We start from the raw sequence: 17,135 nt of genomic DNA, 5'->3' as shown, positions 1-17,135 counted from the left end.
ACTAGTGTAAAAGCTAGTTAAGAAAAGACTTTTTGAGGTGATAGCCTGGGGATGAGACTCATTAAGACTCAAAGGATCAAGGGAAATCTCATCATGTGAAATCTACAGCTTATCATATGAATCTTATTCTGTCATGCTGAAGCAAATGCTGTGTATTAACTTTAAAATAAACCTGGGATTTCTACAGAATCTTGAGTCATTTCATCTGAAGTGAAAATGCTGTTTTTCTCTCTGTGGGCAAGTTTTGAACCTTGAACACCCACTAAAATGTGAACGGAGGAACCCACCCCTCAAATTAGCTCCATAATTTGTTCCCATATATGTACTTGTATGAATGCCCCATTAGTGCTCATCAACCCTACCAGCAGCAAGTACCGGAGAACCTGACAGCAAAAGAAATATCACCTTTTTGTGGTGGAAACTACAATATAATTTTTTGATGCGTGAGAATGTAGAAAGTGTAAATAGTGGAAGCTGCTAAATCATAATGCAGTTGAATTTTCTTCCGTGAAATGGTTTGGCATTATTTTTTAAGTATCATTCACCTCAAATGAAATTTCCTCTGACACGGAAGCTTGATGGAACAACCCTGTTTTTATTTTCTTGAGTTTTACAGTGGGGACTCATCTTCCCAAAGAGAGCAGTCCTGTTCCGATAACCACCACTGAGGAAAGTGACTTCATCTGCTTCTTCTGTGTTTGGTTTTTTGACAAGTAACCACAGGAAACCCTGTACAAGTGGCAAGGCAGAAGGAAGAACCACTCCAACCCGAAGGAGCTAATCAGTCTGGAGCACACAGAGTTGCTGTAGAACCTAGGGATGTAGAAAGTGGAGCAGAGATGCTCGCTGAGATGAAGTGTTTGCATGAAAAGATGCTCGCTGTATTGGTGGTTAAACAGACATCAGAAGGGATGTCGTGGTGATATAACTGCATTCACCATGGAAGCCAAATGTGGAATTAATTTTGTTCTGAAGAACTGGAGTGCCTGTGCCCTGCTCACTGTCACAGTGGTGATGGCAACAATTGGTAAGTCTTACTTTTCACTGAAGGTGTTGCCTTTTCTTATAAAGTCTTTGCCTTTCAGTTTCACCCACATTAAAGGATATGTAGCAAAGCAGCTAGGGAACAGGCAGCATGGACCGGATCGTTATCATCTACTTATAATATTTAGACCTAAAGGGCAAATAGCGGCATACATTTATCAAGCCAAATATTTTGAAAGAGGAAGAAAAACCTACTTCGAATAAGCTGGGAGTTGGCCTGAGTATAAATTCCTATCACAGTATTATTTAGCATAGGGATGGGAGACTTGTGGACCTCCAGATATTGCAGGATAATAATAATAATAATAATTTTATTTATTTATTTATTTATTTATTTATTTATTTATTTATTTATTTATAACCCGCCCATCTGGCTGGGTTTCCCCAGCCACTCTGGGTGGCTTCCAACAAAACACTAAAATACAATAACCTACTAAACATTAAAAGCTTCCCTAAACAGGGCTGCCTTCAGATGTCTTCTAAATGTTTGGTAGTTATTTTTCTTTTTGATATCTGGTGGAAGGGCGTCCCACAGCGCGGGTGCCACTACCGAGAAGGCCCTCTGCCTGGTTCCCTGTAACTTGGCTTCTCGCAGTGAGGGAACCGCCAGAAGGCCCTCGGCACTGGACCTCAGTGTCCGGGCAGAATGATGGAGGTGGAGACGTTCCTTCAGGTCCCATCATCTCAGACCATTAGCTCTCCTGGCTGAGGCTGGCTGGGAGTTGGAGCTCAACAGCATTTAGAAGGCGGCAGTTTCCCCTGCTCTGCTTTAGCAGAGTATATGTCTGAATTTAATTATGCAAATATGCTCACTTTATAAACAAAGCTATAATGTCTCTCTTTTTGAACTCTCTTGGGATTCTGTCTATCACACCTGTTGAAAAGCATCAGTTCCAGCCCATACATCTTCAGGGCTGTAGGAAGGCTGGTCTGGTGTTTGGAAGACCACTATGTGAAATCTGAATACTTCTGAATACTTCTCCTCTGGTGAAGGAAAGCAGAAGACGGAATTGTCAAGGGTTGGTTGGGTGCAGGTAGATTGACTTCACTAAAATAGTGATCAGACCTGTATCCAAAACACCAGTTTTGTGCAGGGACAATCTAACAATTAGAACAGTTTCTATCCCTCCTGTTAATTTTATTATTATTATTATGATTATTATTATTATTATTACCATTTATATGCTGCTTATATTTAAACACATTAAAACATAGGTTAAAACATCTCAAATAAACAGCAAATACAACATTCTAAAAAAGGTAATTAACAACTGAACAGCCTCCTCTAATATCAACATAAACATTATGCATAAAAATCAGCTAGAGAAGTGCAAGGAAAATTTACAGTGAGCAACTGAACAAAATATCCTCTAAAAATCAGGAAGTAAAATATTACAAATGAAAATAAACTAAAAAGTGTCATTTATAAATAATAACTTAAAGATAAATTATGGATTGCATGATGGCAGAACAATTTAAAGTTTTACTTGAGGAAACCTCTTTCTTCCACCCTCTTCGGCCATCTGCAATGGAGAATAAATAGATTCCTACTGACCACAATAGTCGGAGAAGACGGTAGGCCAAAGTTCAGTGAAGGTTTACTGAAAAAGGCATTGTCTCCATGGTGTTGAGATGGTGGCCTGTCAGCACATTTTGGAAAACTGCTGAAAAGTCTATTGCAAAAAGAGAATAAGCTGTAATTTTGGCACGTGTCAAAACAGTCATAAAAATCCCCAGTAAATATAATTTGTGTGTATCAACCCTTAGTTTTCAGAGGTGGACTAAAATGGTCCTTTGGGCAGAGGTCTTTCCATTCCTCAAGTAACAAAACTGTGCTTTATCCTTTTAACATACAGTGGTACCTCGGGTTACATACGCTTCAGGTTACAGACTCCGCTAACCCAGAAATAGTGCTTCAGGTTAAGAACTTTGCTTCAGGATGAGAACAGAAATCGTGCTCCGGCGGAGCAGCAGCAGCAGCGGGAGGCCCCATTAGCTAAAGTGGCACTTCAGGTTAAGAACAGTTTCAGGTTAAGAATGGACCTCCGGAACGAATTAAGTATTTAACCTGAGGTACCACTGTATTGACTGGAATTAGTAGGTCAAACTGTATTATAAACAAACACATGTAATGATAAAGCAGAAGGTCGTTTTGTTGTTACACGAAAAGCAACTTTGGGAGAGGGCAACTGGAAATGGTGATCCAGTAGGTTCTTAACCCTTACTCTACCCACAGTTCCTTGCTCCAAATCACCTTCCAAAGAGAGTCATCCCTACAGGGTGGTTCAGATATGCATTTGGTCCCATTAAGCACTTGTCCCACAACTATTTTATTTTACAAAATCTACATACATAGTAAAACCTCTAAGTAGTTTGCAATAAATGTTAAGATTATCAATAAAAACAGTTTTAAACTAGCCATTAAAATATTTGAAAGGTAATTAAAAGTAACACTAAAAAATTAAAATGTGTCAACATGTATGTTTTAATTTGTTTTTCTGTGTGCTGGAAGCTGCTCAGAGTGGCTGGGGAAATCCAGCCAGATGGGTGGAGTATGAATAAAATTGTTGTTGTTGTTGTTGTTGTTGTTGTTGTTGTTATTAATGGATGGACTTGCCTAAACAAAGATATTTCAAGCCGGTGCCAAAGGTGTATCACAAAGGTGCCTGCCTAAATGCCAACAGGCAGGGAGTTCCAAAGTGTAGGTGCTGCCATACTAAAGGATCGATTGCTTACAACTGTAAAATGAATACTGTACAACACTTATAACAGTGTCAAATCTGCAGATTGAAGTGGTTCAGTGAGCACATATGGGGTGAGGCAATCCTGCAAATAACTGCTTCCATGCCATTATATACCAATAGTAACACCTTGAACTTGACCCAGTAGCAAATGGGCAACTAGCACAGATCTCTGAGCAGTGGTGTTATTATATGCAGACAGGGTCTTGTTCTTGTCAGCCACTGTGCTGCAGCATTAACTGCACTAACTGCACTGTTTGGGTCAAGTGCAAGGGAGGCCCCACATAGAGTGCATTGCAGTAATCCAGTCTTGAAGCAATCAGTGTCTGAATTATTGTGGCCAAGCTCTCCCAGTCCAGGAATGGCCAAAGCTATTGCACCAGGAACAGCAGGTAAAAAGCACTTCTAGCCACCAAGGCTACCTGGACCTCTAGTGACAAAGCTACATCTAGAAGTACTTCCAGGCTGGCTATCTCCTCCTTCAGGAGGAATGTAGCCCTGCCCAGGTCAGGCAATTGACCATTTTCCTCAGGTGTGGGAACCATTCACCCACAGTGCCTCCAAATTTATTGGATTCAAGCTCAGCTTGTTTTCCCTTATCCATCTCACCACTGTGTCCAGGCCCCACACAACTTCCCATTCTGTGTTATGGAGAATTTTTCCTGATTCTCTGTTCCTAAGGCCTTCTGCCTAGGTGGTATTTTCAGTAAACAAAGGTCCACCAGACAGCAGTTACGTTTGCTTATAGTATGAATTGGTTCATCCCTCAAATTGCTTTCTAAAAACTCTGGTTCAACATTCATGTTAATGGTTTCTCTAGAAGGCACTCATTATTCTCCCACACCCATTTTAGTCTTACAACAAGCTTGTGATGTACATTAAAGATGATTGGCCCAAGGTAAGCTTCTCAACTGCGTGGAGAGTTAAACCCGAGTCACCCAAGTCCTGTTCTAGCACTCGGAACCACTACACCAAGACTGGGGAACCTGTGGTCCTCCAGATGTTCTTGAAACCCAGTGCCAATCAGCCCCAGCCCCAGCATGTCCAATGGCAGGGGATGATGGGAGATGTAGTTCAACAAACCCTGGATAACCACCCAGAGACTGCACACACTGGCCCCAAACCACTAAACATGCACACCTAATTGTGCATTCCAGTGAAATGTGAAAATTACAGTGCATGTATCCATTTCCAAAAGAAGATCTTGAATGATTTTGGCAGCCTCTCCAACGATTGAGTCTTCTCTTGTGGATAAATTTATATGGTCATTATACTAATAAATCTGAGCTATGTGCCTAGTTAACATGTGTTGGTGTCTTATTCACCGGTCTAATCTTTCCCTCGGTTTCTAGAGTATTTACATGGACTGTATTTATTTATAACATCAACAATAACAACAACCACAACAATTATATGCCATGGTCCTTTTATGGTTTTGTCTTATGACTGTTTTTAGGATCATTCCCAGCAAGAGGGTCCATTCAAAATAAGTCTGAACAGCATCATGCCAACAGATCAGTCACAGCAATGATGGTGGACAATATTAAACCTCAGCTGGCAGAAGGTAACATTGCACACCTGTATTTATTAATTATAGTAGAGCAGATAACAATGCTATTTTACATAAGTTTAGTTGTTAAGGCCCGGAGAGATTAATGACTAAGCTTGATTTAAAAGGAGAGAGAGCTATATCTAGTATGTGAACACACTACACTACGCTACACCTATAGGGTGGATTTAGAAAAGAATTTTACCAATATTTGATTTTGTTTAATTTTTTTTTAATGTTTGGTGAGTGCCTGGGCAGTCTCTTATGTTTTTATATTGCAAACTTATTGATATTTGACTGAAGGGCAGTATGAAAATGTAATAAATAATAACATAAAATAAATTGGGTTGCAGAAAAGCTGGAAACAGATGTTTGAAATAAATGAAATTAAAAATTCAGAGCGAATTTGTTCGGTTCATAATTCCCAGCATTTTATTCCAGTTTCAAAATAATTCTCCTTGCGTTTGATACGTTTACCACTTTCTGCAGATTACAGCAACAAAATTACAGTGAAACAATGACCAGACGTATCAGAGGGTATAACTCTCATGATACATATCTCTGCTGTTAAGTTACCTTATTGTATATTTTAATACAAGGGTTACACCGCATCAGTGTGTTTAACAACCTTCCATGGTAGTTTCTTTCTAACACATTGGGAAACCGTGTTTTTGTGATTCCTTTTGGATTTTATTAAGGAGTATTTGAGGATTAAAAAAACAGCTTGGTCTCAAATGTAGTCCTCAGATCCAGCTAGGAAAACCTACTGATGGTACTTTTTTATATATATCCTTCCAGGCAAATCAAAAACGGATGCAGTGGTTGGCACTGAAGTTATACTTACCTGTCCCCATCAGAGACCTATGATAATGGTATCTTGGAATGCCAACTTAAAGAATGGAACAGTTTGCTATTTATCATACATCAGTGATAGAAATCAAACAGGGGGAAACTGCAGTGAGGATAGCATGTGTTGGTTATCTAGACCAGACAAGGACTCCACCCTTCAAATAAAGTCAGCACAAATATCCAGTGAAGGAATATATAAATGTTCTACAGCAACTGCTGATGGAACATTCAGCCATGAACATAATCTAACCATATTAGGTAAGAAACTCCATGTTCTTTTCCTTACCTATAAATCATAATATGCGACTGCTACATCTATTTTATTGAATCCAAACATTTAAAGCTACTTTTAAGCTACTGGCAACCACTGAAAGCATTTTGCAGTAATATTTAAGCACAACAGTGATAAAAAAAATGTATGCAATAAAAAATAACCTAGAAAATTGGATTAAAAACAAATTATTTCTACTTCTGCTCTTCCTTCTACAGCTGCTGTTACAACTACTACACGTTTATTAATATTTTTTAGTTGTGAACAAAGAACATAGAAATGACATAGTCTTTTCAGACATAGGACTTAAAGCTTCTTCTGTTTCAATCTGCATTTTCAGTGCCTCTTCTCTGCTTTCTTCTCAGCATGACCAAACATGAATATAAATACCAGTTTCAAAATGCTGAAGTACACAAGTTTGAAAAGGCTGACAAGGGTGTACAAAAGTGAAATGGGAGGGAGGGAATAGAGCTTGGGAAAGGAAGGTTGAATATAGCAATATACTGTGCAGAAAATGTGAATTTGTGGTGAGTGAGACTGCATTTTGTTATCCACACCATTGGCAGGATGTGTTCTGAGGGAACTACTGCTCCTAAAATGTCACAAAATCTCCCTTCCCTGTTTTGGTATCCAACCAGCAAAATTCCTCTCTCTCTCTCTCTCTCTCTCTCTCTCTCTCTCTCTCTCTCTCTCTGTGTGTGTGTGTGTGTGTGTTTTCATTAACATTTCACCCTTGGTATTCCAGAAGTCTTTGTTTTCTCTATGAAAGTATGACCCTTACTTTCTCCATGATATCCCTGGCCACTACAACTAACCCCAGAGCTTCCTTCAGTACTATCTGCCTTTCTTGCTCTCTTCAAATATCCGCTAGCTCTCTCCTATCAGATTGAAGTGAGGCAGAAGGGGTGTGAAACAGGCATCACTCAGGCCAATCTCACCCCTGTCACATCATACAGTGGAAGGTCACTCTACACATTCCACACCATTGAACACATAGGGAGATCACACAGGATCTTTCTTCAAATACCTGATATTCTGCAGCAGAAGAAAAATTGGCATGGTGTCTGCATTATTCCAGAATACCGGCAGAATAACGTTGACACCATGTGGAACTCTGCAGGAAAATCCAGAGAAAACATGCATTATAGTGCTTTAAAAGCCATATGCCTCAAGTGAGTCCCCTCTTCACACACCTGACTGCTCAGCTTCATGAAACTCAGGCTCCCTCCAACTCTCCAAGCAGTCTCTAAAAACAGCATGATGAGAACTGTAGTCTACACTAGTTCTGAGCTCCATAGACCTTGAGATGGCATCCTGCCACAAGAAATCTCATATTATAAAACATGGTTTTGTGCTTATCGCACTTCTGCCTGTCTGTCCAAACTACCCATTCAGACTCCTCATGCTCACTATGTAACCAGCATCACAAATGTCAAATGGAGGAAAACCTTTACAGCTCTATAGTTCCAGTCTGTGCACTCTGCCATTGTTGAAGGATGCTGTTGTAGGATTCCTTATGAAGAGAGAGTTTGGAGGAAATGTACCTGGAGATTTGCCCACTGGTTTGCCCAGTCTATGAGGACTTAAGCCTTGTTCAGATACTGTATTTAAATTTCTCAGTTTAGAGATCGATTGGGTATCTGACTAACTTTTTATTAGAGGACAGATCCCTCTACACTTCTGAAAAAGTGGCTTGTTTTGCCTTTGGAGTGGCAATTTTATAGAGAAAAGTTTGTAGGAATGATGTCAAATTCTTCAGAGGAGCAAACTCTTATCTGACAGAATGCCTGGTTTTAATAATTATTTTAACTGTGTAATGCATTTTATTCTGTTTTAGGTTTTTTGTTCTTTGTTTTGGCTACACAAATTTGCACCACAGTACAGTCTGCTCTCTGGTCTGGTCTGCAGGGCTCAGGGGCTGCTCCCTGGATGCCTGCAACTTGAAGTCTGTGACGATGTGCACTTCTGTGCTGGGAAGAGAGGTTGATTTTTAAGTCAGACTGGGGACGAGGGGAAGAGGGGACTCCTAACAAGTTACAGTTTCCAGGATTCTTCAGTGGAAGCTGTTCAAAGTGGTATGCTACAGCTTTCAATGCCTAGTGCAGATGAGACCTAATCATGCCCTGGATGAGTCAGTGGCCAGCCACGCTGAGTCAGACCACGAGTTCTTCCTGCTGTAGTGACTCTGCTCATTACATGGCATAGTGGTCAGCAATTCCTGACAGCATGTATAGGAATATGTTTACTCATCAGGTTTCGTAAGGGACTTATTTCTTCCTCAAATGTGTATTTTGGTGCAACCTAAGATACCAATAGAATATCATACCCTCCAACATTTCTCTGATGAAAGCAGGGACGTCCTATTAATTTTATTATTTATACCCCACCCACCTAACTGGGTTGCCCTAGCCACTCTGGGCAGCTTCCAACATATGTAAAAACATGGACTGCAAGAAGATCAAACCTATCCATTCTGAAGGAAATTAGCCCTGAGTGCTCACTGGAAGGACAGAAGCTGAGGCTCCAATACTTTGGCCACCTCATGAAAAGAGAAGACTCCCTGGAAAAGACCCTGATGTTGGGGAAGATTGATGGCACTATGAGAAGGGGACGACAGAAGACGAGATGGCTGGACAGTGTTCTCGAAGCTACCAGCATGTGTTTGACCGAACTGTGGGAGGCAGTGGAAGACAGGAGTGCCTGGTGTGCTCTGGTCCATGGTGTCACGAAGAGTCTGAACAACAACAACAATACATTAAACATTTTTTTAAAAAACGTTCCTATAGAGGGCTGCCTTTAGATGGCTCGGGAGGCAGATAACTCCATACCCTCCAACATTTCTCCAGTGAAAATAGAACCACCCTAATGAAAAGTGGGACATTCCAGGATCAAATCAGCAACCAGGATGGCTTCTGTAAATCCAGGACTGTCCCTGGAAAATAGGGACACTTGGAGGGTCTGGACTAGGCATCTCTGCTACCTTTTATGTCCATCGTTTTATGCCAGGGGTGGGGAACCAGATGCCCTCCAACGTGCTGCAGCGGAAAACGCCCATCTTCTGGGGCCACAGTACAGGATGGGCATGAGATACAGCTATCAGCTGCTTGTGTTAAGTGTGTGTGGTTGTATGTGTGGATGGGTCTGGCCCTGCTCACTGTGGGATCAAGGCACCCCCACTACTCAAATGCTGTTCCTGACAGCTTTACACTGAGTTAATGCTGCCCACAGCCGCCCAAGCACTCTCCATTTGCCGCTTCTAATCTAGAGTAGGCCTCATCCCACCACTTTGATAAATTTAACTGACCCTTCGCCTCATTTATTTGTTCCCTCCAGTACCTCCTGAGGCGTCCCTGATTCATGACGACATCAATGGAACTGCCATTTGCAAGGCAGTTGCAGGGAAACCAGCTGCACAGATCTCATGGTCCCCAGGAGGAGAGTACAACACCAAGAGTGAAAATTTGCTTAATGGCACACGGACCGTCACCAGTGTATACAAGGTCAACAACTCTGAGGGGAGCAAAATAACTTGCTTTGTCTCCCATCCTGCATGGAAGGAGTCCCACAGTATCTCATTAGGTAACCTTAAGAATCTTTTTCTCTGTGTGTTAATTTGTGGTTTCCACTCTCTGATACGTTTTCCCGAGAGATCTCAGGATCACCCCCTTTTCACACCTATTCTTTTGTCAATTAGGACTTCTCTTTTCTTCCATGTTTGCAACTTATATGAAATCTTGATGACTGGGTGGTTTGATGTTCTGCTGCATTTTCCAGGTTATATCTCCCATTTATGTGCCACTGATCTAGATTCAACTTGTAATTTACCCTGTTTTATTGTTTAGACACACACAAACACACACACACACACACACACACACACACATTTTTAATTGAATATTTTTGTAATGGGAACCAAAACGAAACACAGGACACAAACCAGTAGCAAATTACTAAACAAAGGTACAGGTAAGGTATGGGATACAAAGTACCTCCCCCACCTTCCTTTTTTCCTTTGTCTTTCTGTATTTTTATCAATTTTAATTTTTCACTTTGCACATAAGATAATATAACTCAATACATCAACCACTTTTATTAAAACTATCAATTCCAATTCTTACATTTCACTCCCAAAAATCTTTCCACATATTAACATGAGATCTTAGGGGGTTATAAACAAAATCTGCTTGACACTTATAAAATCCAAAATGGGTGTCACACATTATAGAACAGATGGAGGATGGAATTCCCTTTGGTTGCATGAATCTGACACATCAGCTTTTCAGCCAAGGAGGAAAGATACCACTTATGTAAGAATTTCCAAGAAGATTCCCTTAATTGGGCCAAAAGAGTTTTTAAAGTTCCCCATTTTTCATTAGAGATTATTACTTTCCCAGGGAACTTTAAAAAAATATTTTAAATTTATTATTTTTCTTTATAACATTTTGAGTGCAATTTTTTTTAATCTCAAAAGGCAATTCATAATGTTCCTTTTCAGTATTTTTTATCAGTGTTCTTACTGTATGCCACTCTGGATGCATTTTTGTCTAGAAAAATGGGATAAAAATAAAATGAAATAAAAATCAATTTACTAATATCCACTAATATCCTTCTTCTGGTGGTGTGTTCCAGGGATCTTGGGTTTAGGGCTCACATTTTGGCCTGTAATATTACTAAAAAGTAGAAAAAATTCCCCAAATGATTGTAGTTCCTTTTCTGTCTAAGGGCCAGGTCTGGTGTAATGTTTTCCTTCAGAGGCAGCCTTTTGGAATTATTCCCATGGAAAATTCTGCATGGAACAGTTTAGGTCATCAATGGACATTTTATATTTTGTTGAGAGCTGCCTAGAATGGCTGGGGCAACCTGGTCAGATGGGTGACGAATAATAATAATAATAATAATAATACTTATTTAATATGCTCGTGTTGGACTGTTGCCAAGTGCTATTGCTTGCAGAGATTTTCTAATGTTCTCCATATCCATTGGAAATCAATCCCAAAGCACTGCCATGAAGGTAAATATTCTGCTGGAAACTGATAGTGCCTAAATGAAAAAGCTGCACGGTTCACAACAGTGGTGGGAAACTTAGGCCTTTCACATGTTTGCCTGGAGCTGATGGGAGTCAGAATTCAACATTATCTGATTCTACACCCCTGCAGCAGTATTCCAAAAACAGTATTATAATTCCGGGCAATTGTCCTTCATAAACATCTATCCAAGAATGCTTTTCATAGGAATTCATAAGAAGAGGGTGGCTGACAATCATGTTTCTTAACTTGAATGCATTCAGTTAATGGATGCCAAACTTTAGAAAAGTTGTCCTTTGTTTTCAGATGGTGTAGGGTTTGGGTATATTTTGTTAAGTTTTTCCATTAAAGCAATGATCTGGAGGTGCCAATAGACTTGCAAGTCACCTGAGGATGCCTTTGGCCACCATGAGTCTGGCTGATGCAAACAGGAATCAAAGTAGCTCTTTATAAAGAGCTTTTTTGGGCAAAGATGTTGAGCTTTTTTTTTTTTGCCCAAAGTTGTTGAGCTCCCCCCCCCCCCCCAAGTTGTTGTCAAAATCTAAACTTCTGACATGGAGTGCCATGGATTCCAGCGATTTCCACCCAAAGACTGCTTCCAGAGGCCAAAACATTGTCCGGGAAATTCTGGGCATATGGCAAGTTTAACTCAGGGCATTGCAAGGGTAGGTATATCCTGTGGATATGCTTATATGCATTCTCCCAAATGTGCACTGATGGGGTTTGAAATGGGGGTTTGTTCCACAGGCTTGCCATGTTTCTAAATCAATTGTCTTGCCTAGGTCACTTTCCCATGGTTGTCTTAAGCTATCTGTGGAACCCAGTGAGGTTTCCAAAAGAATCCTATATATACTGGAGAGTAAGCCCTTATCAGGGGATGCGGGTGGCGCTGTGGGTTAAACCACAGAGCCTAGGACTTGCTGATCAGAAGGTCGGCGGTTTGAATCTCCATGACAGGGTGAGCTCCCGTTCTTCAGTCCCAGCTCCTGCCAACCTAGCAGTTCGAAAGCACCTCAAAGTGCAAGTAGATAAATAGGTACTGCTGTGACAGGAAGGTAAACAGCGTTTCCGTGCGCTGCTCTGGTTCGCCAGTGGCTTAGTCATGCTGGCTACATGACCTGGAAGCTGTACTCCGGCTCCCTCAGCCAATGAAGCGAGATGACCAATGCAACCCCAGAGTCGGTCACGACAGGACCTAATGGTCAGGGGTCCTTTACCTTTAAGCCCTTATCAAATACTGAGTTTTGCTTTAGCATAATTTCAAAACTAGTTAAATACCTTGTTGTTTGGGCCTGAGCTTCAGGGGGTACATACAAATTCTAATCTGCAACTGTTATCTTTTGTTGACTGATCTATTTATTCCATCCATTACACCCATGTCTCCTAACTGGCATTTCTTGCACCTTGCATATTTCCAGGTGAAGAAAGTAAAAAAAAGGAAGATGTAACAATCACCATTCTATTTTCCAGCCTTGCTGGTGTCTTGGGAATTCTCCTGCTTTCAGTTTTCATCTACCTCCTCTATAGAAGGTATGTATGCCAAAGTCCTAATATAAGCCAGTTCTATAGCTCTGTACAATCGGTCAGCTGCCACAATGACCATAAATTCAACTTACTACAGAAAAAAAGCAAGGCGTTATTTATACAGCTTTCTGCCTCTGGGACTAGAAGGTGGTTCATAGGATAGAATGTAGGAAGACCTTACAGAGGCAAGAAAACCAAGAAAAGTAGTTGTGACTAGGTTGGGGAGAAATCTATTTAGTTCTTTGAATTTCAACATGAACCAACTTAATTTGCACTTCCCAAACCAATTTGTCAACCAAAATGCAGCCATCCTTAAAAATTCACACTTCTCTGATTTTTTCAGTCTGTTCTCCAACCAAAACATGCATACAAAATTGCATATATTTGTGAAAATAATAAGGAAAATTCATTTGGCTGGGAGAAATTGTTTGCAAAATTACCTTAAAAATGTGTGCAAATTCTCATGCAGACTGTTTTTTTAAAAAAAAAATTTGCAAGCCGATGTGGAAAATGCTATAATGAACTGAAAATTGAAAAGCATGGGAAACTGAGACAAATGTTAATTGACAGATTAGTCAGTCCCTATTTCTAACAAGTGGGACGCAGGTGGCGCTGTGGGTAAAACCTCAGTGCCTAGGACTTGCCGATCATATGGTCGGCGGTTCGAATCCCCGCAGCGGGGTGAGCTCCCGCCGTTCGGTCCCAGCTCCTGCCCACCTAGCAGTTCGAAAGCACCCCTAAGTGCAAGTAGATAAATAGGTACCGCTTTATAGCGGGAAGGTAAACGGCATTTCCGTGTGCTGCGCTGGTGCTGGCTCGCCAGAGCAGCTTCGTTACGCTGGCCACGTGACCCGGAAGTGTCTTCGGACAGCGCTGGCTCCCGGCCTCTTAAGCGAGATGAGCACGCAACCCCAGAGTCGGTCACGACTGGCCCATACGGGCAGGGGTACCTTTACCTTTACCTTTATTTCTAACAAAGTAGTGGTGATACTCTATATTGGCAGTGGAATGTGTATGTGTATTAGGATCAGTTGTAAGATATTTCAATGGGTACACTAGATCTGAAATTATCCTAGGGTCTTATAGATGACATGTTGATCCAAACCCATTTTGCATGGTATATGGAAGAAGGAATCTGATTATACTCTCCCCTCCCTGCATATGCCAGAAAAAGAGAAGTTGCTGCAACCAAAAGTCCTGAAACAATGTCAAGACTAAGCATCCAGGTAAGACCAAGGAAATAATAAGAGATTTGCTCTGAAACCAATTTTTGGTGTTAAAAAGGGCACAATACTTTTACCATATGGTATAGACATATACAGGCTGCTAGCTGTGTTGCCAATCATGCTCAAAAGCCACCAGAAGTGCACAGTCATAGTACTCAGTACAAATTAAATGTTTCCTGGAAGCCACCTCACACTTGTTGTGGGCAGTCCTCACCGTGTGTCCACTTATTCTGAGGATACATCAATCTATGTGTATTCTCGCCTTCCTTCCTTCCAATCTTCTCTTTTCTGAAGACTTCTCTTCTGGGAGGGGAGATCCCATGTATGCCCCAGATGTTGTTAGTACCACAGTATGGTCCCTATTAGAATTGCTCCCCATCCCCTCCCTGGCTGCCTGCAATGAGAGGAAAGCTTCCATTTGGTCAATAGATTATATACTCTGGGCAGTTTAAGATTTTTTTTTTACAAAATTACATTTTGTTTTCTTAATGGTAAAAATGTTTTCGATGACTTTTCTATAACTCTTGAAAATCATGTGGCATAAGAAAGAAAGAAAGAAAGAAAGAAAGAAAGAAAGAAAGAAAGAAAGAATAAATAATACTCTGACGATCTGACTGGATTGCCCCAGAAACACAAGCATGAATTTATTACTAGCTGTCAAGAACTTTTCAGTTCAGAAAATATCCAAACAATTGAGTCTACTGTTAATCATAATTCCATACTTTATTAACTTTAATATTGCCACCCACAGTGTATTTCACAAAATAAAAACTCTGCAGTATAAGGGGAATCTTTTCTCATTATTTCTATTGGGGTGGTGCAAGTGGGGGGGGGGAAGTCAGAACATTTTTCTGCATATCATGAGATGAAAGAAACATGGGGTTGTGGCAACTTCCCTCATGTTTTAAAATGCTTCAGAGTTTTACTTAGGTGACAAGCCATGTTTTCTTCTCAAAGGGATGCACTTCTGTTTTGTAGGAGAGTGAGTTGGAGCCATATGCAATTTTCGTACAAGTGGAAAATGTGATCTATGAGAAAGCAGGTGACTTCCCACAGAGTGAATGACACTTCCCACCAGAGCTCTTTTCTTCAACATGAAATGGTGTCTGACTTGAACTGTGTAAGAGAAAAATACATGGGCAGGGGGGTCATTAACACCTTACAGTGACCCTCCCATGGACATGGGTACATTTTGGCTTTCTGTATCCTTCCCACAAACCCAACGGCTTGTTGTCTCTCTCTGCCAATGCCCCATACTTGTCAAAAAAAAAACAGAGTCAATTATCTGTATGTAAAAGAGGCTGAGCAATTTTGCACCTTTTCTCCAGGCTCTGTGGAATTCTTCCAAGAATGCTGCTGGCCTTAAATATTCTGCTCTGCATCATAACGAATCTTCTTTTTCTCAGATTGACTGCATTTTTCCAGTCTAAGCATTCAGAAAGCTGTTTCGAAAACTATGACAAGAGGTGATTCTAATTAATTGTCACCATCTTTCTGCCTAATCCAAGCAGACCATTCACTTTAATATGGGGCATTAAGTACAGGTTAAGAAGATCAAACGTATCCATTCTTAAGGAAATCAGACCTGAGTGCTCACTGGAAGGACAGATCCTGAAGCTGAGACTCCAATACTCTGGCCACCTCATGAGAAGAGAAGACTCCATGGAAAAGACCCTGATGTTGGGCAAGATGGAGGGCACAAGGAGAAGGGGACGACAGAGGATGAGATGGCTGGATAGTGTTCTTGAAGCTACCAGCATGAGTTTGACCAAACTGCGGGAGGCAGTGGAAGACAGGAGTGCCTGGCGTGCTCTGGTCCAGGGGGTCACGAAGAGTCGGACACAAATAAACGACTAAACAACAACAAGTACAGGTTGAACTGGAAAGGGCTCTCAGGGCCAAATCACTCTTTAAGAGCACTGTTCTAAAAAGGGGACCATGTGTTGAGATTCCTGCAATGCAGGGGGTTGCACTAGATGACTACAATTTTATGGTTCTAAGGACCATATAACCAGCATTCCAAGGAATTGTGCCACGGAAGAAAATAACTGATCTTTCTCTGACTGACAGACCTGGAAGTAAGACATGGTCCTGGAAGACCGCATCCTGCAGAAGGACAGCTTCTTCCTAAAGTTCTCTGGATTATGTTCTACATGTCAGTTAACAGGGAGAGAGCAGGTATGGTGTTGTCAACTGAGTCAGACTTCGAGAGCGAGCTAACCTACCAAATAGAATTGTTGTGAATGGGCATGTTGCCCCAAACTCCTTGGAAGAGTGGAATTAAAACATAATAACTAATAGTAATAGAACTAGTGATGGCTCAGACTCTTAATCTCGGGGATTTGGGTTCGAGCCTCACAGTGGGGAAAAGATTCCTGCAATGCAGGGGTTGGGTGACCATTGTGGTCCCTTCTAACTCTACAATTCTCTGATTCCGTGAGAGAAAAGTGCCTGTAGCCCTCTGTGACAAAGTGCCTTATTAAACTTCTCAAAAGTTAATGGCTGTATGTTGTCTATACTTTGCCATTAGTGAAGAAATAGCTCTTCACAGATCAAGAGCAGAAAGGGGTTTCTTAGGTTATGCATAGGAACCGAAGAAGAGCACTGTGCAAAAGCCTATCTATATGGCATCCTGTTTCTCACTGTAGCCAAAAAGATTTCTATAGGAAGCCTATAAGGAGGACATAAGTGCAATAGTGCTTTCCCTTCAGCAACTGGTATTGAAAAAAATGTCCCCTCCAACACAGGAGATAATACACAGCCAACATGACTAGCAGGCATTGATAACCTACTATCAATTGAATTGATCAACTTTCTGCTGTACAATCGGTCAGCTGCCACAATGACCATTGTGGTGTAGTGGTTAAGAGCGGCAGTCACCTAATCTGGGGAACCAGGTTCGCGTCT

At 41.1% G+C, this 17,135-nt stretch overlaps 1 protein-coding gene across 1 annotated transcript; it reads left to right on the top strand.

The window, feature by feature from the left end:
• The first annotated feature begins 724 nt into the window (after window positions 1-724).
• Window positions 725-16,537, top strand: CD200R1 (CD200 receptor 1). Its single transcript, XM_083735146.1, has 7 exons — window positions 725-1,027; window positions 5,242-5,349; window positions 6,133-6,441; window positions 9,788-10,033; window positions 12,897-13,008; window positions 14,171-14,228; window positions 15,207-16,537. The coding sequence occupies exons 1-7, from the start codon at window positions 865-867 to the stop codon at window positions 15,291-15,293; spliced, it is 1,083 nt and encodes a 360-aa protein (XP_083591272.1). The 5' UTR covers window positions 725-864; the 3' UTR covers window positions 15,294-16,537.
• Window positions 16,538-17,135: the final 598 nt, after the last annotated feature.

Source organism: Podarcis gaigeae, assembly GCF_964106915.1.
Source record: "Podarcis gaigeae genome assembly, chromosome: 4".
Taxonomy (NCBI): domain Eukaryota; kingdom Metazoa; phylum Chordata; class Lepidosauria; order Squamata; family Lacertidae; genus Podarcis; species Podarcis gaigeae.
The sequence above is the reverse complement of the archived record's forward strand: the minus strand, read 5'-3'. Positions and strand labels throughout refer to the sequence as shown.